The 27127-nt window shown below is 41.6% G+C and overlaps 1 protein-coding gene across 2 annotated transcripts in view; it reads right to left on the bottom strand.

Moving 5' to 3' along the window:
• Positions 1-27127, bottom strand: part of CYRIA (CYFIP related Rac1 interactor A) — a 58592-nt gene that overhangs the window by 13559 nt on the left and 17906 nt on the right. For both annotated transcript variants that reach the window (XM_024747244.1, XM_024747245.1), the window contains exons 2-3: positions 12192-12271; positions 407-528 (exon numbers count right to left, since the gene is read on the bottom strand). In XM_024747244.1, the coding sequence (XP_024603012.1) occupies positions 407-528; positions 12192-12261 (192 nt within the window). In that variant the 5' untranslated portion in view covers positions 12262-12271. The remainder of the gene's footprint in view (positions 1-406; positions 529-12191; positions 12272-27127) is intronic.

A 27127-nucleotide genomic window follows, 5' to 3' on the forward strand; every position in this document is an offset into this window, starting at 1 on the left:
TACTAGTAGAACCTGCCAAAATTATTACAAATTTTTGTAAAGTTCATATAAACCCAGACTACGAATCATATTTCAATTGTTGTTCGTAGATTTCATATGTATGTTTCCCTTATATGAAGTAACACAGTGACAAATTATTGTTTAAATGTGAGTCCTGCAATATCAAATGTATGTTGGAGAAGAGAATGGCTAACACTTTACACAGTCTACAGCACTGTGTGCTCAGATCAGCGTACTAGAATAAAAAGGACCATTCATACATTTTTTAAGGACACATTACCCTCCTTGTTCTTCCTAGTATGCTAGGAAACACTAGGGCTATTACTTAATCTTGCTGTGTGTGTGCGTGCATGGGTTTCCTTTCTCCACCAAGGGTGCTGTCAGCTCAGTATTATTATTGGCATACGTCTCGGATCTCTGGCCCCGCGCCCTTGTAAGCCTGCAGGTCTGCGAGGATGCTCTCGGAATCCTGGAGGACGGCGCTGATCTGGTTCCATATTTCCCTCTCTCCTTCTGTAGGCTGGGCATCTAAGCAGATGGGAAACCAAAAGACACAGAGGGCTTGTGTTTATAAACAGCCTGAGAAGAGGCTTGGCATTCAGTTCTACCTGCTAGACAGTCCTATTTTAACTCCTGCAGGCTTAGTATTTACTCTTTAACATAACAAGGTGCTAAGAAAGGAAAACTAACAGAAATTCTGCCCATTACTCAGTTCAAAATAGTCATCAATATTTCACACACATTAAGCAAAGTGTGTTGGAATCATTGCAGGCACTCCTTTATTTGTATAGGTCACATTTTTTGCATACCTACTACGTACCAAGTGGTACAGTGGGTGATAAGAAGAATAAACATTATCTTCTGGGATCCACTTTTAATAGAAGCTATTGAATATTTCTGTTATGATTAAAAAGTCTGTGAATCTGAGTATAGATAGGAAAATAGTCTCCCTTATATTTCCATACTACAAAAGCTTAAAATATTAGATAATGAATCCTTCAGAGCCACGACAGAGATACTTTCTGGAACGCAATGATTTGTAGAAAGCTTTGGGGTTTCCCTTTGAACATGAACTCAAAAAGTGCCTGGAGTTCATTTTAAAGGCTCCTGTACTGTTCATCTTTGGTATTAACCATGAAATTTATCCACAAAAATAAGTAACACATTTAAGCTTAAATAATGAAGAATGCATTCAAACAGCCACAGAAACATCCCCTTAGCCCCTCAGTGAATTCCTACTTGTTTACATTCCTGGAGCCAGTGTTTGCTCTTGTCTGCAGGAGTATTTTGTGGGGGGCTAGTGGGTGGAAGTTGAATGGTGGTAAAGATTGGGTTTTATTTATCTCACAATGCCTACAAAATAGGTTTCTTGCCCAGGCTAGTCAGGAAATTAATCTCCATCTAAAACGAAGGCACTGCTAACACAGAAAGGGGATAGATGTCATCTCCTAAAAATCTGTTTTCAAAAATCCAAGCCCTAAGGCTCTGAATTCTCCCAGCGGACCTCACTAAAGAAAGGTGGGATGGAGTCATACCTGGTCTAACATTACCCAGATCAAATCCCAGTTTTGACTAATCTTGGTGGGGGTTAGAAAAAACAGAATTCACAGAATAGGTGATTTTTTAAGTGAGGCATTGACCATGCCAACTGGGTCTTCAGAAAGGCTGAGTATCAGAGTAGAAGTGGGCCAGATGTGGCTGCTCCCACTTCAGTCACCATCTGCTGGACCTACACTAATGCAAGGCCAGACCTCCAAGAAGTGATGCCCATGGAGATTTTTAGATCATTTTATTTCTCAGATCCTGCTAAGGCCTAAGAAGTTGGTGGAGTTACCTGGGAAATGAAGGGTGAAATTCACCAGTGAATAGTAATTCTCTTTAAAAGAAATCATAGGCCCTCAGAGATTACTCAGAAACCCTGCAACCTGTTCCTTCTACACATGAGACGGATTTCAACTAGCGGATGAGGAGGGCCTAAAGTACACGTGCACCAGGGTGCAGAGAAGGGAGAGATGAGTGTGGTCTGGGAGAAGCGGTAACTGCTCCATGTAAGGGCTGGGACTGGAGCTGGCTGGCTGGAAGCCCCAAGGGAGGGCGCCCATGAAAAGCAGGAGGAAGACTTGGCAGGTGGCCCAAGAATGGCTGGACTTGAAAGAGGAAAGGGACCTGCCAGGTTACATTGCTGAATCCAGCCTGGGAAGCAGAGGAGAGAAAGAAACATGTTCCCCCTTTATCCTTTGCTACCCGTCTCCTGCTTCCCCCAAACACCTGGTAAGCTGTCTCAGGTAAAATGTCTGTCACAATACACTATATATTTCAGCTTTTCCTGTTTTCCCAAACTTTTCTCAAAGCAATATGGTGTCTTAAACAGAAACCTAAAACCCACAAGCTAGGAAGCCTGTAACTTCCAGGGTAAGGCTGGCAATTCCCAAGTAAGAAGAAAGTCAGGGAAGAAAACATATGACAAAAATGCAAAGATCCTAGAGAACAAAAAATCAGATACTCTTGACTCAAATCCTTTCCCCTTTGGATGAATGTATCGAAAACTCACAAGCTAAACACAAAGACAATTTCCTATAGAGATGTATATTCGAGAAGGAAAAGAGAGTCCGGGACCAAGATTCTGAGAGGTAAGTCTATTTGAATATCAATACAAAGAAGTATGGGAGAGGAAGGCACTTGGAGAACACAAAAGGCTCCTAACCTTGGCTGTCATACGACTCCATCTTAGCAAGTCATCACTTGGTAAGTTTTAAACAAAACAGAAGTAAAGCTAAGTGGTCTAGAAGAGGAGCACTGGAAAAACAAAAACAAAAAGCCCCCATTCTTTTGATGGTTACTGAAACACCAAAGGAGAAAGATTTCAAACTCAGTTTTTAAAAACAGAGGCCTTTCTTAAGTGCTTCAAAAGTAAGACAGTTTCCAGGAGAGTGGCCTAAAAGTGGTACTGGCCACAGACAGGCAAGCATCTCTCCATCCCAGGCGAAGTGACACTTTCTAATACAAATTCACACTGACGTTGATGTGACCACAAAGAGTTGGATGAGTGACATGGAGGACGACATCACTTCTCTCCCAGAGGTGGCAGAGTTGGGGGCTATGGTGAATCACTTCCGGCCTGCAGTAACTCCCTCCTGCTAGCCAGAGTGATCTGTGAAACAGGACCCTCAGTCCCCAGCCTCCCTCTCTGGGAAAACGTTTCTTTTGGCAGATATCCTAGTGTCCTATTGGAAATATTTCTCATGTGGCCCCGTTCGACAGGGATGGGGTAGGGAAGGGTGGGAGAAATCCAAGCCATCATTCCTTCTTTGGGAATGATTCTGACTTAGAAATGCACTGGCTCATTTTCTTCCATAATTTGCTAGGCTTATTGCAAGCCCTAGTTTTCTCCTCTCTCCTCTGTCATGGAACTTAAGTCACCTTTTCTTCCAGCTAATAATTAAGCCCTTGGGGCCAGCAGCACAGTCCCTGTCTTCTGGGCCAGGCAGCTCTAAGAGTCTCAGGGGACTCAAATCACAAGTGGCATCAACTTCCGAGGCAGAGAGTCCCAAATGGAAGAAGCCCTAATCTGTCTGTCTTCTTCTTTTTTCAAATGCGAAAAGGACTGTGTAACCCGAAGTGACATTTGGTATTGGCCCAAATCCCTAAGTTCATGACTCATCCCACTTTGATCCCCCAGCTAAATGATCAGACACTTAGGACTCATTAGTGAGAATCTGATCTTTGAGCCTGTAAGACTCAGGCCTTATTTGTTTCATTTGATATCGTATCCCCAGGACGTAACACAGTGCCTGGCACGCAGTAGATGCTGGTAGAAAAATGTGCTGAATAGTTGAAACATACGATTTAAATATACTTCTCACATTGTTTTGTGATGGTTTTTCTGCTTGGCTTTGAATTCTGAGATCTCTGGAGACAGGGTCTGTATTCTTGTCCTTAGTGCTCCCATATGCCCTACCCACTGGAGACGCTCACTAAACATGTCATGACTCAATGAATAAATTAGGAAATTGACCAGGTGACAGAGAATGTGGGCTGTGGGAAGCAGCAAAAGAAATGAAGATCCTCTTACTTCTAGATCCTCTCTTCCGTCTTGTCTCTCTAACAGTGCTGCCTGTCTCTCTATTACCATGAAGATAATACGCACTCACCTACAATCAGATTGGCTATTCACATCTTCATTAACATTGTGTTTTTAAATCTTCCATCATTTTTCTACAGCGTCAACGTTTCCTCAGTGTGGTTAACACATTAATAGAATATTTGATGAGTGAAAAACTGCATTTAATGTTTATTCTCCCAATTCTAAGGCTGTTATCATTTTGGAGTAGTCCTTTGAGAGGCTTTGGGGTCTATACTTTTGGCATTCTCCAGATTCAGATTCAATTGGTCACCACGTTTTTAAAATGTACTGTCTCTTCGGATGTCAAGGAGAGACATCTTGAAAAAGACCTTGAAGAATTAGTGATTGAAAAGGTTACTATATTTAACCTGTCAGCAACCGCATTTGCTGAGTGAACAGGAACTCTGAATTATGGGTTTTGTTTTTCTATTTTTAACACAAAGATTGACCTTTAGTCAAAGGTATACACACACATGCACACACAAATGCACACCAATAATATTAATGATGGAAATGGGTCATTATTTCCAGTTGCAGTCAGTGAATTATTTGGTGATATTTTTTCTAAGAATCACATTCTAAATTTCTAATCATCACCAGTTATTTCATCAAAATTAAGGAGGATGGTTACAGAAAGCTGGGCTGTTCCTGTCTAACGATGAAGCTGTTAAAAACCCCTGTGATTTACACAGGCAATTTCAGAAACCAACAATTCTAGGAGCCCTGGAACGAGCTTATCCAGGCTTTTCCCCGGGTGATGATTTAAACCCCCTATTCCGGACTCGCTATTGCAGAAAGTATGAAAATGTATCATGTGCACCGTGACCTTGAACACATCTATTTATTGTTAAGAACTTGCTGAATTCCAAGTGCCTAGAATTTTTAATGGAAAAGTACCATCTTATCAATTAAGAAAGTTAAACAGTATTCATTCTGTTTACAGGGGATCTATTTATCCTCCTTTGGCTCAATTTGCTAGTGACAGTGGCTATTCACTGTCAGCATTTTGGAGTCACCAGGGTCAGGTAGAGGTTTCACAGTGGAGGATTGTGGTATTTACTGAAAGCAGAATGCTTGGCATTCCACTGTGCTGATGGAGAGGAAGGTGGCCATGGGCTTTGTTTGTCAGGAACGGACATCTTTGGTGAACATACCCCAGGGCAAGGCAACAGGGTTCAACCCAGAGCAGGGCTGTCAAATCAAAGGGTTCTTATCTCTGTAAATCAGCCAAGGATGAGCCCTGTCTCTACAAGCACCGGGAACCCACACACCTTTTCCTAACAACCTATTCAGTACTGTGTGGAAAAGCTGACAGAGAATCAAACAAATTAACCAAAGATAATGTGAGAAGAAGACACAATTTATCTGGAGATGTCTTTGGCTTGGAAGGAAGCCCTGGCATTTCATCAGTAGGATACATCCCTGGTTGTTGTACAAACACAGAAGAAAGGTACAGCAGAAAGAATTTGCCAAAGCCATAAATTAAATCTATGGCCCTTCTTCCCCACCCACTTCCTCACTTCTCCACACCTCGCCCCTTCAGGATAAACTAAGAAACATAACTATCGAATATTAAAATTTGGGCATGTAAAATGGAAATGATTTATAGCACAATACTAACCGCTTACAGAAACAACGTAAAATTGTGAAGGTCCATTGGAAGATGTAAGTGTGACTGGTTGACGTATTTATTCGTACAGGGGCATTAGCCATCACATGCCAGAGCCCCTTCCCAAGGAACAACCAGATGAGGGACTGCAAAGAACAGGGAGGGTTAAGATACTTGAGGGCCTATTTATTTCGTTCACATGCTGTGAGATCCCTGTCATGTCATGGGGGAAGGGGGAGTTCCAAGGATGTAGTTTTGGAGATCCAGATCCTACCATCAGTTTTACCACTCACTAAACATGAGACCTCAGGGAAACCCTATTAATCTCTCTGGGTCTCATATTAATTCTTGGTAAAGGGAGGGAAGCTAACAAGAGCCCCGTCTCCTCCCTGTATGTTCCTGTGGGGTCTATGACCTGTAGGATTGTAATGAGGATGTTGACAGATGAAAAGCACTTAAAAAGCAAAAGTGCTAGAAACTGAAAGAATCTTTGTGAATGAATCCCTACGATGGCATACACAAATTCCTTCCCCGGTCTGTTCTGTTCCTTTGCTTTTTGTTTGTGTTGTTTCATTTGTAAAGTGACCAAAAACATTCTTTATTTTCCTCCTTTACTCTTCTAAGATTATCTAGCCTCCTGTGAACAACCTCAGCAGATGTGAGGGTACCGGAGAGGGAGAGATGAAAGAAGAGATCAGTAGCAGCAGGAAGTAGCCTGAGTCAACAAAGAAAGCCCAGATGATCGCCTACTCTGACAGCGCCCCCTCCCTTGCTTTAAAGAGTAGGAGACTGTAGTCCTAACAGGTCAAAATATTCAGAGCCTTTCTGAGAGGACAGTGGTTTGGAAGCTTTAGAATTTCCCTCTTAACCCCACCTCCTTCCCCATCAACCACCATTATTGTTTTTGGCATTCCTATTATGCTCATAAAGGTTGGTTTTTCTTATAAGAAAATCATTTTTCAGTTGCTATATTCTAAGAAACACATCTTCGGCCCAGCCTAGAACCTGTACTTCTTTTGGCCAGCCCATCACTTGCTCTCTCTATTACAGACTTCTCTGCTACCTGCCCTACTGTCTCTTCAATGTGTTTGCATCTGATCTCCCCAATAAAGTTATATACTCCTTGAAAAAAAGTTCATGTTCTTCTAATGTTCCTATATTTATGTGCTCTATGTCTTTCCCCCCATGCCTCTCTGCTCCACTAAGACACCACCCCCACTTCTGCTGGTCCTTCCTAATGCTAGGATGCAGGGGATGTTCTACAGATAGTTACTGAATTAGCATCAGTGAAGAAATCAAAATTCCTAAGCTTATACTTCATGCCCAGGTCTATGCCGGTTACTGAATAAGTCATGTACAATATAAGCACAAGATGCCATCCAAATCCTTTCCACAGGGAAGTGAAATAATACCAAAGAGACCTAGTTATGTCAGAAGGAATGGAGAACACTGGAATAAGAAAATGTGTGAGAAAATATAAAAGATCTATTAAGATTACAAATACAAACACATACACGTTTAAGAGACTATTGCAAGTTTAAAGTTAAAAAAAGATATTGTAATGAGGAGTTTATAACATAGGTACATAGAAGCAAAACATATAGCAAGAGCACAGAGGGTGGAAGGGTGGTGATTGGATGTGTACTGTGATAAGTTTCTTAAATTCTTCATGAAGTAAAGAATACATTTTGAAGACAGATGGCAATAAGTTAAAGATGTATATAATAATCTCTAAAGTAAGCACCAAGAAGCATAACTAAAACGTCAACATAAAAGGCAAAAGAGAATACTAAAGATTATTTGATTTAATCGAAAGGCAGGAAAACATTGAGAAACCAAGAGCAGAAATGGAACAAATGGAAACAACACCAAGATACACTCAAATACAAACAGTAATTAACTGTACATGGGCTGAACATGCCAATAAAAGGTAGATATTATCAGCTTGGATGAAAAAAATTGGGCCAACTATGTGTTGTTTATGAGAAACACGCTATAAAGATAAAGGCAGACAGAATGGGGAAATATATACCACTGCAAACACTAAGCATAAGAAAGCTGTTATGGTCAAAATATGGCAGGCTTGAAGGTATATTTAACAAAAGATATGTGGGACCTCGAAAAACTATAAAACACTGCTGAATGAAATTAAAGAATATCTTAAACAAATGAAAAGATAGACCATATTCATAGGTGGGAGGAATCAATACTACCTAGATGTCAATTCTCTCCAAATTGATCCCTAGATTTTATGTAATTATAATCAATATCCCAGCAAGATTTTCTGTAGACATTAAAGGCTTATAAAAGATAAATAAAATTATTTAGAAAAGTAAAGGAGCTAGAATACTCAAAACATCTTGAGAAATAACAAAGTTGAAGGATTTACTTTTCCTGACTTTAAGACTTTATTAGTTGTTACGTTTTGGTATTAATTGGTGAAAGGGATCAATCAAGCAATGAGAGAGAATAAAAGGTCCAGAAGTAGCCCGATACATATTATAGTTAACTAAATTATGATAAGGGCATTAAAGCAATCTCCCTGTGCTAGAATAATTTTATATCACATGAAAAAAAAATAAACCCAACACCTCTCTCATAACATACACAAAAATTAGTTAAGGATTGATCATTGACCTAAATGTAAAGTTTAAAATTCTAAAACTTTCATAAGGAAATGTAGTAGAATATCTTTATGACCATGGAATAGGCATGATTTCTTAAAGAAGATACAGCATGAACTTAGTAAAAAAGGAAAAAAATGATAAAATAACACTTCATCAAAATGTAAAACTTCTGTTCATGGAAAGAAAAAAGTAGTGGGATGAAAAAACAACAATAAAAAGATGTTAAGTGATTGCGTAGAAACGTGACCATAAACTGTAAAACCCGTTGCAAAGGGCAAAAAATTTAAATCAGATCCACACAACTGGAAAACCTAAGGACGGATGTGTCTAATTTTGTATTATATTTTGACCCAACCTAATTATATCTATTTGACCCAGTTCAATTACATTCCATCAGTGACTTCAAAAAGAATATTCAACACTCAAAGTAGAGGTGCCAAAGGCCTTTGAGTTGTTGCCGTATACTGTTCAGCCTTCATTCTTCCTTCTACTTCTTCCTCCTTAACTCTTTTGTAATCCAGCCTCTGTACTCAAAGTGATAAATCCTGAATCTTTTGGGCAGTTAACTGCCCAATCTGTCATCCCCTTTTCAATCTTTTTCCTTCTTGACCACTCTTAGCATTTGAATCCATTTACACTCCCTCCTACTTGAATGTCTGTGTCTCCTGGCTGCCTGATCTAGCCTGTTCTATTCTGTTTCTTCACATGGCCAGCATCTGTTACTCAGGCTCATTCACTGTCCCATAGTCCAGGCTCAAGGCGGGCTGAGTGCTGGGTCGCCCTGCCATCAGGAATCTCAACTGAGTAAGATGAGGTTCCTCCTCAGTGTGGTCTTTCTCTCCTGGATCCTCTAACTACTCAACCTCCCTTTAAGTATAAGCACACCTGAAGTTCCCATCCCCTCAAGCTCTTGCCTGCTCTAGTTTTCCCTCAGGGATTTCAACTACTCTCTTTGGAAAAGTCTTCTAGATCTGTAGAAAAAACACTCATTGTTTTAAGTCCATTCCAAATGCCACCTTTGCAAGAAGACTTCCCCAATTCCTTCTGTAGTCATCCATTTCCTGAAACTTGATGTATGCTTTCTCCCTCTATTCCCAGGCCACACCGTGCCTCTCCTAAGCCCCTTACTTTACTTTGTCTTGAACTGTGTGCCTGTATTGTCCTCCACACCTGCCTGGAGCTTCATTAGGCAAAGGCTGCTCTTGTCTAGCTCTGTCTCCCTGATGGCACCCTGGCTTACACAAAGGCTCATAACCATTCTCAGTATACTGTTACCGTACTGAGCTGAAATCTATATAGTCAAGGAAAAATCATGACCACAGCCCATCTTCCCCACGCTTCCAGTCCATCACCCTTTTCTCTTGAAAGCCAACTTTAGGAAATACGATTTGCAGGATCAAGAAACCAATTTTTTTTTTTTTCATGAGACATCTTAGTTTGTAGATGATTAAGACTTCTCTCTCTAATCAGGAACAGAATGATGGCTGTAGCACTTCCTGGAAGCTGTCTGTGATGAGCACTTAAGGGAATCAAAGCAGAGGGAGGAAGAAAGCCAAAGACATCTGTGTTCCCATCTCAGTTCCCCAATCATTCCCTGTGAGACTTCAGCCCAGTGATTTATCTTCTCAGTCTCAGTGAAATAATGTTACTCTTCTTAGTATTGAGGGGGAAATAAACAAGATTTTATATATTTCGATAAATTTATAGTTTTATATTTTCCTTAAATACTATAGTTCTAGTCCTAGTAGTGAGCCACCAGACGTGGAAATCCATTCCACACTTCCCCCTCTTAGAGAAATTACAGTATATCTACAAATGGAATTTTGGTACCATAAGCTGTTATCAAAATTCAAGATATTTAAATGTTCTCTTCAGCCACCATGACCTTCCCATAAATAACATATTAAGAAAATGTCCAAAGTACAAGACTGAGCAGATCAGAGTCCTTGGGTTGTAGCAGAGAGGAAGTGAAGCCCCTTTGCTATGGTGGTGGGGAAGGGGATCCCCTGAGATGTCGCCTCAGAACACTGCTGCTCCAGAGAACATCAGCTGAAAACTACTGCTTTAAATTCCTGTAGATTTTACTTTTACCACTTTAAAGGATTTTGATATTAGACTTGACAAAGGACTCAAGCCTATTCTATGTGGAAGCATGGAAAGCCAAAATTCAAGAACAGCGAAATAGGCAAATGGGGTCCCTCTGGTAGTCGTTGTGAGAAGCACACACACATGCATGTGGACTTTAGGGCTTCCATAAAAGAACAGGCACGTAACTCCCCTAGGTGTTTATATGTCCCTGAAGTTGTGAGTGAATAGGCTGTTTTACCACCATTTGGGCCTCTGTGCATGCTGAATGAAAAGTGTAAAGTGCATTTGACAAGAAGTGGAAGGGGTCAATTAAAAATGCAAGTAGTAAAATTAGGGTGTTGGAATAATGGGTAATTTATTTTGTAACAATTCTTTAAAGTTATTAATAAATCTTCCTGTAACAACAACAACAAAGATATATGTATATTACAGAGGAGTAGCAAAACTCACACAAGTAAAAAAAGCCCATTCTTTTTGAAGTATCAAATCAATCTGGCTCTTGAGTTCCCAGCTATACCTCTTACCAAACCCAACCAAACCCAGCCAAACCCAACCAAATCCAACCAAACCCAACCAAATCCAACCAAGCCCAACCAAAACCAACCAAGCCCAACCAAAACCAACCACACCCAATCAAGTCCAGCCAAACCCAGTCAAGTATCAAGAACAACAGCAAACTGAGTTAAATCAGAAGTGAGATCTCTTTCGTTGAATATAATCTACAGTAAAAATCTTTTTCAGAATGCAAGAGCTTTGGGGACACTTTTCCTTTTCAAGTAGGTATTTTAGACATACCAAAGATTTTAAAAAGATACATCCAAGGAGCTTTCATCACTTGGTTTGCTGTATCTTAGAAGGGTCTTCTAGCATTTACTTAGAAAATCTCTGTTAGAAGGTTTAATGTATATGTAAGGAAGTTCCAACTTATTTTTAATATAAATAAAATACTTGAAATATTACAGTTTAAAGCAGATTAAAGTCTGGAACAGATGACTACTGGACAAAGGACATTTAACTATGCTTAGCATTGTGGAACTGCAATTCAAAAAGAGGAGACACAAGAGTGAGTGTAGAAATGTGAGCCTAGTTGATTAAACATGAATGTGTCATTCATTTATAAATATAGTCAATCAAAAAATAACAAGATAAGAAAGAATCTCTGTATGTATTTAGTCATGATTCATAAGCCATTTTGCCTTAGGAAAAAATCTAAAGTTTTTGATAAAAGAAAAATAACCTTTCAAATGAAAGTTATATCTTAAACTCCTGGAACAGTTTTCTATTATCAAATAATATAAAAGAACAGATAGAGATGACTCAAAAATACAAAATCTGTAAGCCTCATTTCTTGTATATATCACTTTTTCTTTTACGTCTAGTGATATCTGTTCTATATTAATCTGTGTCAATTACTACGTATACTATTTTTCTTTGGAATATGACATAAAAAATCTTGAAAATTATTAGGAAAATATATGTTGATGATTTATGTTAGGCCTACAATAACTGATTGCTTCTAAAATCAAAGAAAAGCCTGGGCGTATTAAAAAGATATTCTTTGGGGTGTTTTTAAAATGTATGAAAAGAAAGAAGGAAATGATCTTTGAAGACTCAGAGAAATGCAGAGTGACATTTGGATGTGGTTTAAGTATCACACACAATCTTTATCCTATAACTTCCCTATCAACAAGCTATAAAGAAAGTGAAAAGTTTTCACCATAATCTTTAAATTTTTGGAACTTACTTTCAAAATCCAGGAAAAAATGTGGGTAGTTTTCAATTTCCCTGGTAAGGACTTTGAGCAGGTTTCCCATCCCAGCAAACCTAGGAGAGGCAACACAAAACCAAATACCATTAGCAGTATAAAAAACAAGCTTCTTAAAAGATTGGACATTTTTTAATAACTTGCATAAATACCACTGAACCCCTATAACTACATCAGAAGGCCCAATAGAAAGTATCTTTATACCAGGTGATGAGTGATAACTTAGCAACTATTTTTTATTCAAAGAATTAGGTATTTTAGTCATAGGAGGCAGAGTTTACGTATATTCTACAAATTTCTTCCCTTTCCCCTTCACTAATCCCCTGAATCCTTACGGTTAATATTTCAGCTTCGCTTTGTTTCTGTTCCATTGATGTAGGAACATACCATGTCAATGGACAAGCAGAACAGAGAGGGCATTATTAAAATACCTATCCAAAAAGGTAAGTTTCTTAAAGTTCCTGAGGAAAAGAGTTTAGAAAACAGATTTATACTCCCAGGAACCCTCTTAGCCTGTACAGGAGGTCATGTTTCCCAGGCAAGTCGGAGGCTCTTGCAATTTGACATTTCCATGGTAACGAAATTAGGTACTTCATGAAGTGTAGAAACGGAAAGGTATAGTAACCAAAAAGTTGTCTCAATGAAACTGCAGCCTGGGGCATTTGCAAGGGTGAATCAAGTCTACAGAGAAATACAAATTTGTTACATATCTGCAATCCCAACCTGAAAAAATAGGGGAAATGTAGTTATTATTTAAGTAAATAGCAAAATTTCTACTGCTCTCAGCTCTAGACATTAACCATCTTCTTCAGGAGGCCGTTGTCCATTCATTTATTCTACACATATTTACGGAGCCGTGATTTGATGCTGGGTACTGTGCTCTTTGGAAGGCATTTTTCTAACCCATGATTCAGACACCTCAGCTTGTGAAGGACCAACTTGAAAAATCACTGGACCAGTAAAAGGGAACTGCAGGGATGTAATTTTCTACCCACATGGCTTCTGACAGTATTTATGTTGCTATAGGCATTTAAAAAGATAAGCCACTCTAAGAAAGATGTGGTGAAAGAGGAATATACGAAAAGGATGGTGTTGTGCATGAAAATACATAGCAAGCAGTTCCCTTAAGTGCAGAAGGTGGTATAATCTAGTCTCCATAATCCCCCCTTCTGAGCAAATAACTCATACACTGCAGACAACATTCACAGTATAAGTCACTAACATGAAGGTAGAAAAGAGTCTGCTTCGGGAGGGTTGTTTGCAATCCTAGCTCTGTTTCCTGTTAGCTCCGTTATCCAAGGCAAGGTACTTTACTCTCTAAGCCTCAGTTTTCTCATCTGTAAAAAGAATTTTTGAAATGTATCTATTTCATCAATCATGAATATTAATGAATAAAAATAGAAAGTGTTTAGCACCGTACTTATAGGAAGTGCTCAAGGCACATTACATGATAATTACCACCACCATCATCATGATAATTATCTTAACAGCCTTCAAATACTTACTTAGAATTCTCTTATGGAAAACGAATGAGGTAGGTTATATGTGGCTCTAGGGAAGAGAACCAGAACCAATGAGGAAATAATGAGGTAGATCTTCATTCAGTGTTGTGAAAAAATTTCTAACCATTAGGGTTGTCGGTATATTGGGTGATTTGCCCTGTGAAATAGTGTTTCCTGTCACTGGTGGTGTTTAAGTAGAAATATGGTATATTACTCCTGAAAAATATTATAAAAATGAGTTGGGCAGAAAGTTGGAAAAGATACCTCTTAGACCTTGCCTATCTTGGAATATATGAATGTGTGGGCATGTATGACATGTACACACACACAGACACAGACACACACACACACACACACACAATAGGAGGCAAACACCATGCTTCTCTCTTCCAAAAGGATCGTCCCTATTCTTTCTGTCATTTTCTTCCTCCCTTGCCTTTATGCACATTTTCTTTTAAAGTACTTTTGAGCAAAGCCCTGTATGAGACAGGTTCTGCCAGATTAAAACTCAGAACTCGGATAGCCCATCCCTGCCACTGGGCAACATTCACAAATCCTCCTGGGTCTCTAGGAAATAATCTGTTTCCAATTTAATGAACAATTCCAACTCAGACCCGGAGGCACTTCTTGTAGGAAGATGATTCTACTGTTTAGTAGCAGCCCTGACTTTCATATATAAAATGCCTTAATGGAAGTTAAATATTCTTAATTTCCCTAGCTTTGTGCTATTAACATGTCACAAGAGACCTGAATGGATTTAGCTTCCTCCTAAAAGTCTGACTTGTGTAGGATTTTACTGTCAGAGTGCCTGGGTGGGAAATACATTAAGCCTTTAAAATTAGTAACAGACTGAAATAAACACACGTGGAAATACATCCAAATACTAGCTGGCTGCAGAGTTCTGTTCAGAACGTCACTTAAGCTGGTTGGCTGATGCAGCCCAATATTTTGAAGCATGATTCTAACAACAACCCAGGTCAACTAACTGGAAATATTCTAGATGTACTCTAGATGTCTCACATCCCAAACAGGAACTGTCTGGAACAATAATTGATAATTATGGGATATTATGTAGTATTAGGGGTCAAGTCCAGTCCCATGGAACCTAGAAAACATGCATTTCAATACAAGCTCCTTGAATAAACACAGAAATAGTTCATCTCCTTCATGGAAAAAAAAAATGATGCTCATCGCTCCCCTCCAATGGGACAAGAATTCATGGAAGTATATTCTGGTTCAAGGTCTGCAAAGTGAGTTAGCATCACACAGATGGGCACTGGGTAGAGACCATGGTTGTTTTGTATTAGACCTCGGGCTCCACTTGGGAAGACCCTCACCCAAAGAGCTTTTACTACACCTCCAGCTACATTCTTCATGACAGAGCCTCTCCAATCTTTTCAAACAGCTCCTAAGTGCATACAAAACACATTTCTATGAACCATGTAACTAATGAGATGGCTTAGTTAATCACTGTGAGGATTATTTTTTAATATTTGATCTTGTTCAATAAAAGAATTTAAGATAGGGCTTCCCTGGTGGCGCAGCGGTTGGGAGTCCGACTGCCGATGCAGGGGACATGGGTTCGTGCCCCGGTCCGGGAGGATCCCACATGCCACGGAACGGCTGGGCCCAATAGCCATGGCCACTAAGCCTGCGCGTCCGGAGCCTGTGCTCCACAGCAAGACAGGCCACAACAGTGAGAGGCCCGCGTACAGCAAAAAAAAAAAAAAAAGAATTTCAGATAAGTTATTATACACTATTAGAAAATGCGAATGCTTACATAATGAAAGTGAGGGGAAGAGGAAAATAAAAGGAGAATCGTAGGAGAAAGGTAGAGAGGCAAATAGTACATGAACTATAGGTCATCCAGGCAATAAGATCTTCACATCTGTTGGAGATCAATTAGGATCTAAGCTTCTGAGTGCCAAAGCAAAGGGAAAAAAAAGTCTCTTTCAAGATTTGGTGTTCAGAAAATAAAGACAAACTGGTGACACTGGAGAAGTACAGCTTTTTTTTTTTTTTTTTTAAATGAAATAGTGATCTGGCTAAGAGAGAGCTGAGACAAAGAGAAATCTCCTCCAGCTGAGAGCGCACTGACACTTCTACCTGAGGGTGAGCAGAGCCTTAGAGCTCCCATGGGTACAGCAGTGCTTTCACAGCCGAAAGGCGGGGAGAGAAGCCTGGTTGGCAGTCCAGGACTGTATTTAGGGAAGCCGGGGACTCTGGTTTCCATGTTCCGTCTGGTAACTCCATGCCTACACTCCTAATGTGACCTGCTGCTGGGTCAGTCCCAAGGAACTTGCCAGATCCTTGCCACCCTCCGCTATGGATTGGGAGCTCGTATCAGAGAGAATAAGGCAATCCGGCAGGTGATGATTCTAGGCAGTTTCTACAGGTAAAGAAGCTGCTTATTAAGTTCAAGGGATAGGAAAGGTCTCCCCAATAATAAAGGAGGAGATGGGGAACCAATATGAAGGAAGAGAGAAGTACAGCAAAAAATCCAGATGTGAAAGTACTAAAATACTAGGAACAGAGTTCACAAAGGAGGGTGCTAAGAAGGATTCCAGGCCTAAGGGAGCTCAAGCAATACTTTACAAAGCATGTTTATTATTTAAAACTAGTATGCTGTCTATATTATAAAGCTTAGGCTTATTTTAACACACACACGCACAGACACACAATGTCTCCCTTGACATCTTCAGAGATCATCTCAAAGTGAAACCTCCCTGGGACACGACATAGTTTGCAGTGGTGCCCGTGAGTGTGGTGAGATCTGAATTCACTCCCTCCAGGAGGGTCTGGTAGGGGCAGAGCAAGGGAAGATTACGAGATTTGGTCTCTCAGATGAAGACAGAGGGGAGATGCCAGTTGGATAAGTACTCATGAGGCGATGGGCCTTGCAAACATTCTTTCTGGCTCTTACTTGGGATGGTTCCTGCTTTGGAGACTGGCATTGGAAGGTGGTCCTCTTTCCGTCTGTGGCCACTCTGTATGGCCTTTCGCTCTTAGAGACACCTGTCTTCCTCCACGACCGGGTTCTCCAGGACTGTCTCTTCTCTACCAAAGTGAAGGTGTGTGGGCGTCTACCATGATGGCTTTGGCTATTTGCTGGGGTTTTTCTCCCAGAGCATTGCAGGTTGGGACTTACTGATAAAGATTAAGACACAGTCTTGAGGATCTGTAGCACAGAGTAGGCTAAAATAAAAATGTGGCCTACTGATATGATATTATCAGAAGATGCGTAGTGTAAGTGGTAAATGATGAGCTCCTAGAGAAGAGTTTGAAAGAGCTGCACAAATATGTAGCACGGTCTCACTCCCCCATTATGCTAGAGCAAGTCATTGTAGCGCTGAGTCTCGGTTCTTCACCTACAACAACAATAGTATAATAATCTCTTTACATGAGATTCTTGCAAAGACTATTGAAATGAGTGTAAAACCGCTGCGTAAAATACTATAAAATACTGCGCAAATATTAGCTCTAATTATTCAGCATTACAACTCGTTTCATGGTTTAAGTTATTCATGGAATCAAAGAAGTATTATATCCCCAGAATCATGTAAGTTGCATGTTTCTTGATATTTCAGGTTTGGTCTCCCAAAATCCATGACTCTTTATGTAAACTGCTTTAACGTCAAGCTATAATCAGGTAAATATTTAAAGGTATTAATAGCTAGCACCGCAAGAGATTTTCCTACATGCCAAAGACTGTATTTTAGATACCTTTTCTTACTTTATCTTCAAAATATATCTAAGAGGAAGATATGTTGTTTAGGAATGAGAAAACTTAAAGGTATTAAAATTAAATACAGAAGCTGATTTTAAAAATATAAATCTTTATGAAAGAAAACTAAATTTTCAAGAGAACTATATTTATATAAGTGTGTGACAGTTAGAGGCTGGGGTCTTCAGATAACTCTATATAAGTTAATTCCCATTTCCAACACGAAAATCCCAAGCAGAAACAAATGCTTTTGAAAATAGCAGTAAGGAGATCACCCTTTTAATAAATACTCAAAAAAATCATCAAAAACTTCAATTTTTAACCAAATGGTTGTGTCTATGTTTACCCCTTTTCATAAATATAGCATATAGCACAAATATCTAATGAAGAAAACCCTGCCAAAGGGACCCATGAAATATCTCTACTGAAAAGGAATGAAATGCTAAAGGGCAAAGGGGCAACACAGATTTTCCAACAGTCAAAAGAGGGGGTCGGTCAGGATCACTGCCCACTCAGGTCCCAGGAGACCTGGTTTATCTTCCTCAACACTGACTCTCTTGGTGACAGTGATCTATCTAAATAAAAGGAAAAATCAAACTCCTATCCTCCCTAAAGGGAATCTGGTAACAGTTTGATGGGAAGTTTCTTCTTTTCCCTTTGGTTTTCTAATAAAAACACCACCTTGGATAATTGCCCCGAGGGAAGTAGTCAATCACTGGTTGAACACCCCGAATACCTGCGGCCTGTGGGAGTGGGGTTTTCAAAGACAGAAGCCATGGCTGCAGTGCTCAAGTGATACACATGCTATTTAGGGAGACAGCACAAGTTCAAATTAAGAATGTAATCGATCTGGAAGCACATAACAAGCTTCTGATAAGTGGTAAGGGCTCAAAAACGTGAACTGAATGTGAAAGTAGTAGTATGTACCCGATACACAGTAAGTACCAACCAGAGTGATGATGATGATATATGAGAGGGACAAGAACATGCACATTTTATTGAGGGTCTACTGTGTGCCTGGCACTGTGCTTGGAGCTTTCACACACTTAAGTTCACTCAAACCTTACAGCAATCCTTCAGGTAGCTATAATTCTCGTCATGTATTGGAAGAAGAAATTTAGTTGGTTAAGCATCTTTCTGAAGACTACAGGAAAATAAAAGATAGAGCTTGAGCATCTAGGAACTCAAAGTCCATGCTCTTTTCCCCACAGGAGACCTGGGATTCCAGACCCCTAGGAGGCCCCTGTTTGGGGACTCTGAGAGTCCGTGGTCTGTGGAAAGTGCGTGCTGGATAATGCATGATTGTACGTATATGCTCCTTTCTCTGGGGAGAGAGTCTATAGTTTCTGTTAGATTCCGAAGTGGCCTGCTCTACACTAGTAGTCCCCCAAGGCATGGACAGTGAAAGACATATTTCTCTAGGAATTTAGAGAAGACAGAAAACCATGTGGGGTGGAATCTTCCAGAAAAATTAGCGTCATAGAAGAAGTGAACTCCACCCAGGCATGAAGGACCCTGGGAATCTGTATTGGCAGAAAGGACGCCTCCAGCTGGGGCATCTAGAGTGAGAAGGGAACAAAAGACACTAGTTATGTGACTGGTGAAGCCTTCCCAATACAGAAGTCTTATTCCTCAAGGTTCATGTACAGCAATACAATTTTGAAATGGATTCTTTCACATTTTTTTCCAAATTGTCTAGAAAGAGGGTATTTCTCTAGTCACTGCAGGAGTGTTAATAGTGCCTTTAAAGACTGCCCGCATGTCCCTGCCAAGGGAGGCTCTCATCTCCCAGGGGTGACGATTTGGGATGTATGCATGGTATTTTCTATGACTACTTTCTTGGCTCTGAGCTCAAAACCACTTCCATGGGAGCTGGCTCTAAGGCTGCTCGGTAGAAAATGATGACCCTCCTAAAGAAATCATCCTCTGCTAACATTTCAGTTCCAAAAAAGAGAAGGGGGTAAAGGTGCGCTGCACACACACACACACACACACACACACACACACACACACACAGACACACAGACACACAGACACAGACACACACACAGACATGCACATTTTTTTTTTTTTCCTATTTAGAACTTGGTTCTTGTTTGGAAGAAAAAAAATAATAAGATTAGTTTTATTCCCAGAGTGTAAAACCAAATAAAATCAACTAGAAGTGACTTTGAAAAGATGTGACCATAGTTGGTGAGGAAATTTATTTGTTTACTATAAGTAAGACATAACAAAGGACTCAGGCCCAGGGTGTGGGCATTGTGAATTCTGACCTTTGCCTGTGTACATGCCCAATTTTCATGATTAGAGAACAAGCACTTAGAAATTTTCTTTTGTAGCTATAGCTATCGGAAAGGAGACTTTCTAAGCCAATACCACCTTTTATCAATACAGAACAGAAAGTGAGAAAAAATAGAACAGCAGCCCTACATGGTTCTATTTGCTAATATTTTTCTTAAGGTCTAAGATGACAAATACTCAATGCCTTTACCAGAAGGGATGGGTTTTCTTAGCACTCTGAATGAGACAATACCTTTCGGAATCTAAAATGTTTAGCATCCCTGGTACAAAGACTTTAGAAATCAAAGACTTAAGTCCTGGTTGAGCCTAATATTTTTCTGCAACATAGCTAGCATATAAGCCCCAGACCAATCACAAATCCAACAATGATGCATATTTATATAACATCACATCTTTGTCAAAGATGTGTCTGGCCTCATTTATCCTCAACGTGATCATGTGTCAAAGGTAGGGAAGGTGATATTGGACCCAGTTTACAGATCAGAACATGTGGGTCAGATAGAGTCAGTGTCCTTCCCAGGGTCTTCCAGACGGAAGTCCCAAATGTCCTCAGAATACATTCCATGTTAGAACTGGGGTCATCTTTTTAAAGCTCTTATTTACAAAAAAGCACTTGCCCAAGGACCCAAAATACATTAGGGCCAAAGAAGGAGCCATAAGGAAGGTGTCCTGGCTGTCAATCTCTTGCTCTGTCCATTGACACAAAAAGTAAATGGGACAAGTTCATTTTTTTAAAGACATTAAAACATAAGGTTGGGGCTTCCCTGTGGCGCAGTGGTTGAGAATCTGCCTGCTGATGCAGGGGACATGGGTTTGAGTCCTGGTCTGGGAAGATCCCACGTGCTGCCGAGCAACTAAGCCCGTGAGCCACAACTACCGAGCCTGCACTCTAGAGCCTGTGAGCCACAACTACCGAGCCTGCGCTCTAGAGCCTGAGAGCCACAACTACCGAGCCTGCGCTCTAGAGCCTGTGAGCCACAACTACCGAGCCTGCGCTCTAGAGCCTGTGAGCCACAACTACCGAGCCTGCGCTCTAGAGCCTGTGAGCCACAACTACCGAGCCTGCGCTCTAGAGCCTGTGAGCCACAACTACCGAGCCTGCGCTCTAGAGCCTGTGAGCCACGACTACCGAGCCTGCGCTCTAGAGCCTGTGAGCCACGACTACCGAGCCTGCGCTCTAGAGCCTGTGAGCCACGACTACCGAGCCTGCGCTCTAGAGCCTGTGAGCCACGACTACCGAGCCTGCGCTCTAGAGCCTGTGAGCCACAACTACCGAGCCTGCGCTCTAGAGCCTGTGAGCCACAACTACCGAGCCTGCGCTCTAGAGCCTGTGAGCCACAACTACTGAAGCCTGCGTGCCTAGAGCCTGTGCACCACAACTACTGAAGCCCACGTGCCTAGAGCCCGTGCTCTGCAACAACAGAAGCCACCACAATGAGAAGCCTGCGCACCACAACGAAGAGCAGCCCCACTTGCCGCAGCTACAGAAAGCCCGCGCGCAGCAATGAAGACCCAACACAGCCAAAAATAAATAAATAAAATACATAAATTAAAAAAAAAAACACGATGCATATGGTAGTTCTATTTTTAGTTTTTTAAGGACCCTCCATACTGTCCTCCATAGTGGCTGTACCAATTTACATTCCCACCAACAGTGCAAGAGGGTTCCCTTTTCTCCACACCCTCTCCAACATTTGTTGTTTGTAGATTTTCTGATGATGGCTATTCTGACCTGTGTGAGGTGATACCTCATTGTAGTTTTGATTTGCATTTCTCTAATAATTAGTGATGATGAGCATCTTTTCATGTGCCTCTTGGCCTCCTGTATGTCTTTCTTGGTGAAATGTCTATTTAGGTCTTCCACCCATTTTTTAACTGGATTGTTTGGTTTTTTGATATTGAGCTCCATGAGCCATTTATATATTTTGGAGATTAATCCTTTGTCTGTTGTTTCATTTGCAAATATTTTCTCCCATTCTGAGGGTCGTTTTTTTGCCTTGTTTATGGTTTACTTTGCTGTGCAGAAGTGTTTAAGTTTAATTAAGTCCCATTTGTTTATTTTTGTTTTTATTTCTGTTACTCTAGGAAGTGGGTCAAAAAAGATCTTGCTGTGGTTTATGTCAAAGAGTGTTTTTCCTATGTTTTCCTCTAAAAGTTTTATAGTGTCTGGTCTTACATTTAAGTCTTTAATCCATTTGGAGTTCATTTTTGTGTATGGTGTTAGGTAGTGCTCTAATTTCATTCCTTTACATGTAGCCGTCCAGTTTTCCTAGCAATCCCACTACTGGGCATACACCCTGAGAAAACCATAGTTCAGAAAGAGACATGCACCACAATGTTCATTGCAGCACTATTTATAACAGCCAGGACATGGAACCAACCTAAATGTCCATCGACAGATGAATGGATAAAGATGTGGCACATATATACAATGGAATATTACTTAGCCATAAAAAGAAACGAAATTGCGATATTTGTAGTGAGGTGCATGGACTTAGAGTCTGTCATACAGAGTGAAGTAGGTCAGAAAGAGAAAAACAAATACTGTATGCTAACGCATATATATGGAATCTAAAAAAAGAAAAATGGTACTGATGAACCTAGCTGCAGGGCAATAATAAAGAGGTAGACATAGAGAATGGACTTGATGACATGGGGAGGGAGGGCGAAGGTGGGGCGAAGTGAGAGTAGCATCAACATATACACACTACCGAATGTAAAATAGTTGGCTGGTGGGAAGCAGCAGCACAGCACAGGGAGATCGGCTAGGAGCTTTGCGATGACCCAGAGGGGTGGGACAGGGAGGATGGGAGGCAGGCTCAAGAGGGAGGGGACATGGGGACATGTGTGTGCATACGGCTGATTCGCTTTGTTGTGCAACAGGAACATGGTATTGTGACGCAATTAGACTCCAATAAAGATCTACTAAATAATAATAATAATAAAAACATAAAGTGTGATGTGTCACTGCCAGTGGAGGGTTTCTGCTCTATGGTAGTAGGGTCTCCCTAGAACATGCTAAACAGCATGTTAAACAGGACATCCCTGCTGGTGGTTCGTAACATTGTGTGCACTTCTCTCCTTCCCTACCACGATTATCCTAATTCAGACCCTCAGCAGAGCTTCCGGCACCCTGCAAAGAGCCCCCAAACTGATTCTCCTGATTCCAGTTTTGTCTCCTGCCCTTTCGTTTCCAGCTTTGCAAACACAAATCATTGTTACAAAAGTAACAATGTGACTTCCTTGCTTAACATGCTTCCATGGCTCTCCAGGGCCCACAGGAGGTAGCACATACCAGTGTGTGCACTGGATCCAGAAAACCTGGCCTCCAGCCCCTGCCCGTCTCCTCTGTCCCCTCTCTTCCTCCGCACCCCTGGGCCCTCCACTCATCACACCCTACACTTCTCTAAAGCAGCCTGCTCTTTGTTGCCTCAGGGCCCTTGCACATGTTGCTCCTTCTGTTTACAATTATAATGACAGCTAACATTTTGTAATGATCTGCAGGCCATAGGGATGAGAGCTTTTCATGTATTATCATATTTTAATTTTCACAACCGCCTTATGAGGTAGGAACTCTTATTATCCCAACTTCAGAGATAAAGAAATCATCTTAGAGGTTTTAAAAGTTTCTCAAGCCCACAAGTGGCAGAGCTGGGTCTGGACGTCAATTCCATCTGACCTCTAAGCACTGGCTCTCGGCCATTGCCTCCCCAGGATCCCCTTTCAAGTATGAGTTTGGAAATCAGGACCTTCAGAAGAACCCCCCTAAATCTTCCCTCCTCTTCGACTCTACCTCAAATAAAACAAAACCCAGTCCCTTGGGTAAGTTTGGCTTCTCTTTGCTCACCTAACTTTGTGTGTTTACCGTGTATTAGTGCCTGCAGTGTGGACCATAATTACACACTTTCCCCCCTCTCTGAATATAAGGTCTTCTTGGGCAGGGCTGTTTTTATACCTCCTTGTATTCCCAGCACTTAGCACAGGGCCTGGTACCCAGTTAGCACTGGCAAAGAAATCCTTAAGATTGTTTTGTCCAGTGGTACCAAAGCATCAACCAGTCCAAGGCAAAATGAGAAATTAAGGCTATGGCATGAGCCTTGCATTTCTGCTAAAGTTATGCAAACATCTCTATGCTACAGTGTTTTTTATTTATTTTACAAAATGATAGTGATAGCTACATCTTAAGTCCCCAAAGTTTATTTTGAAATTTTATGGTTTTATGAAATTCCAAAGTCTAGGAGTCACTAACCTGGTCAGTTACTGGGCCCAGCTTGGGAGCAGAGCTGCTGGTCTCTGCTCTGAAGCTGGTGCCTCCAGCTGCACACTGTGACCTGTCTCATTTAGTTTTATGATAAGTCTGATCTCCTAACTACAATGGAGCCCTGAGATTTCCCCCAACAGAGTGGAGGAAAGAAGTCCAGTTCTGGCTTCAGGAGTGTTTCTGGCGACCGGATGTGATTGTAGGAGGGCTATTCAGACAATCTGCCCTTCAACCTGATCAACAAGGTTCAGATTTGGAGGAATCCTGATGGCAGCCAGGTTGGCAGCTGCTGTCAGCGACGAAAGAGGCTTGCAGGCTCCCCACACCGTCCCCCGAAAGCAAGTGACCCCTCCGGCTTGCCTCCCATGAACCAACCAGGGAGCTGTCCGAGCAGGGAGAGTACAACCCTGATACGTCTGGTATTCACACTACCCAGAGACACTTTCTCCTAGTAATCATACAACCCATCATACCTCATTTATACTCCTTGATTGTTTTGAATGATAAGCAAAACCGGTTGACCATCAGCCTGTAATGCATCAGATGCAAAATAGGTGGCTTAAAAAAATACTTCTCAACAAAAGGAAGGGTACATTCCTTAAGTGACAGAAGCACCTGCTTTTCTTTGGGGGGGGGGGGACGGGAAATGCATGGATGGAATGAAGTAGCTCAGCCTATAAATTCCGGGAGTAAAACCAGGTGAGCGATTTTAGATAGTTGGGCTGGGCTGGAATTCCCTGCCCCAGCTGCCACTTCTGCAATGAAGTCATAAGGTTCTCTGTTCCGTTGCCGAAAGTCGTGCCAAGAATCCAACAGATGATTTCATTCCAAGACGAAGGAGGGGAACTAGAGTGAGTCTATTAAGCACTTTCATCTGACAATAAAAATGAGTTAATGGCTAAAATGTGTTTTCAAAACGTTTTAACACTACAAGTAATGGCACTCAAATGGGAAAATGCCTTGAATACACTCATCCATCATTAATACCACGGTGTCCCTCAAAAGGGCTGGGTGTTCCCGGTGGAATACAAGCTGCTAGAGTCGAGTTGTAAGGCAATCCATGGGAATTCTCAAAAACATACTGAGAGACCATTACAGAGCTGAACGATTAAGTGCAGGTTTAAAATAGTCCTTTCAATATCTGAGTTCAGTTTTCTAAAATAGACTATTACCTCATCACAGCTAATTTCCCCATAAACATCAATATTACAGCAGCAAAAAGTCTCCAAGAAATGAGAGTGAAATTAGATTCTTTTTTAGGGAATGCAAGTCAATGTGCCCCCCACCCCAATTTCCAATACCAGTGAATACAGAAACCATCAAACTGGGACTTTGTTCTGGACCAGCCCACCGCTGGGAAATCATTAGTGAATTTGTCCCCTTCCACTTGTGACATCAAGAACACGGTGAGGAGGAAACTGCTTGATAAGCTTGCCCCTTCCCTAGAAGGAGGGCTGACAGTCACAGCCCACCCAGGCCACTTCTGCCCGATTTCAAAGGGAGAGTGACCCCTGCAGGGCAGCAGTCTTGGAAATGCCTTCCGCTTACGGAGCAGTGTTGGGAAAGCTGTTTATTCCACCTGTCTCCGATGGCTTCGTTTCAGTCTAGAACCTGAAAGGGAACACGGGTAAGTCGCCCAAAGTTTGGGCTGTTCTGACCATCAGTGATTTAGATTAAACAGACTCTCATTTCTCTTGGATTACAGATCTCCTTTTTCCAGAATTGATTCTCAGGTATTTCAACCGACAGAAGCCAGGGTCCTCTTTGCTCTGAGTGCGGGCTGCAGAGGAATCTTGCCCTGCGTGCTGTTGGCCAAGCCCTCCCCCGCCGAGATGCTGGAGCGCCTCCTTGCTGCCCCCTCATCTCTCTGAATGGTCCTTCTTAAGTCTCCGCTTCCTCCATCTAACCTTTAAGTGTCTGTCCCTAATGCTCCTTCTTCACACCTTGTCTCCCGGTCCCGCTCTAGCCCCAAACTGGACCTCCTTCCTCAACTCCTGGCCGGTAACTCTAAGTGAATTTCCTGCAAGCATAGCAATTTGGGGAAGATCTTAATAGCCTTAAGTTCTGCCCTTCCCAAATGTCCTCCTCCTTCTTTGTTCACAGAAAAGCATCATCGTCCATTAAATTATGAGCCAGAAACCTGAGTGTCCCCCGAGATTTCTGCACCTGCTGCCCCCCCCTTAGACCTGGTGTCTCACCAAACTCTATCCAGGTACCTTCCACGTCTCCCCTGGCCGTGACTTCTCTCTAAGCCCTTCTCCTGGCCACAGTCTCTCCCCATCATCTCCAGCCATTATCTTGGGCTCTCTCTCGCCTCCCCCAGTCCAACACCAGATACCCCAAGCACCTCGGATCACACAGGGGACTCTGAGCGCACGTTACAGGAAATGTCCTGTGTAAAGTGAATGCTGGTGAATTAAATCTCTTCTATATGTTATCTCACAATATAACCTAAAAAAAAAAAGAGAGAGGAAAAAAAAGAAAAAGGTTTTCCCCCCGTCCCTGCCTGGCTCTCGGTCCCTGGCAGCTGCTCCACACATCTGTGCCTGAGGTCTCTCTGCCTCTAGAGGTCACTGTCAAGTGGTGAAATATGACCTCGCAGGTCAAGGCACCGGAAGGCACGGTGCCCGCGGATGCAGTACTTCTGGGAAGCGAAAGCCCCCTGAAGAACCCCACCTGCCCCAGTGCCAGGGACTGACTTGATTTGTAAGTCTAGGTTTTCAGACACTGAGTTTTCTTAAACGGAGGTCCACCTGTGCAACAAAGGAGGCTTTGGAATTGATGGAGGTGTCAAAGCATTAGGTATATTACTTCCCAGTTCAAATTTATTTGGGGGGGGGAATGTCAAAATTATGGAAGTACCAAAAAGACCACCAAAAGCCATTTCACATACTGAAAACCTAAAGAATTTGAAGCCAAGGGAGGTTGGCGTGGTCCATTACATCTCAAGTGTCAAGGTCGGCCAAAGGGCGGAAAACATCCATTGAAATCTCAGAGGCAGGAGGGGCTTTGCTTTTGGTCTCCAGTTTCTGAAAGGAGCAAATGCCTTGATTTCAAAGTACGCTTAATCGCAAGCCAAAGGAACGCTTTAAAATAAAACCCCTAGCTTGAACCCCAAGCAAGCACT

This window comes from Neophocaena asiaeorientalis, unplaced genomic scaffold (assembly GCF_003031525.2).
Source record: "Neophocaena asiaeorientalis asiaeorientalis breed wild unplaced genomic scaffold, Neophocaena_asiaeorientalis_V1.1 scaffold398, whole genome shotgun sequence".
In the NCBI taxonomy this organism is placed as follows: Eukaryota; Metazoa; Chordata; class Mammalia; order Artiodactyla; family Phocoenidae; genus Neophocaena; species Neophocaena asiaeorientalis.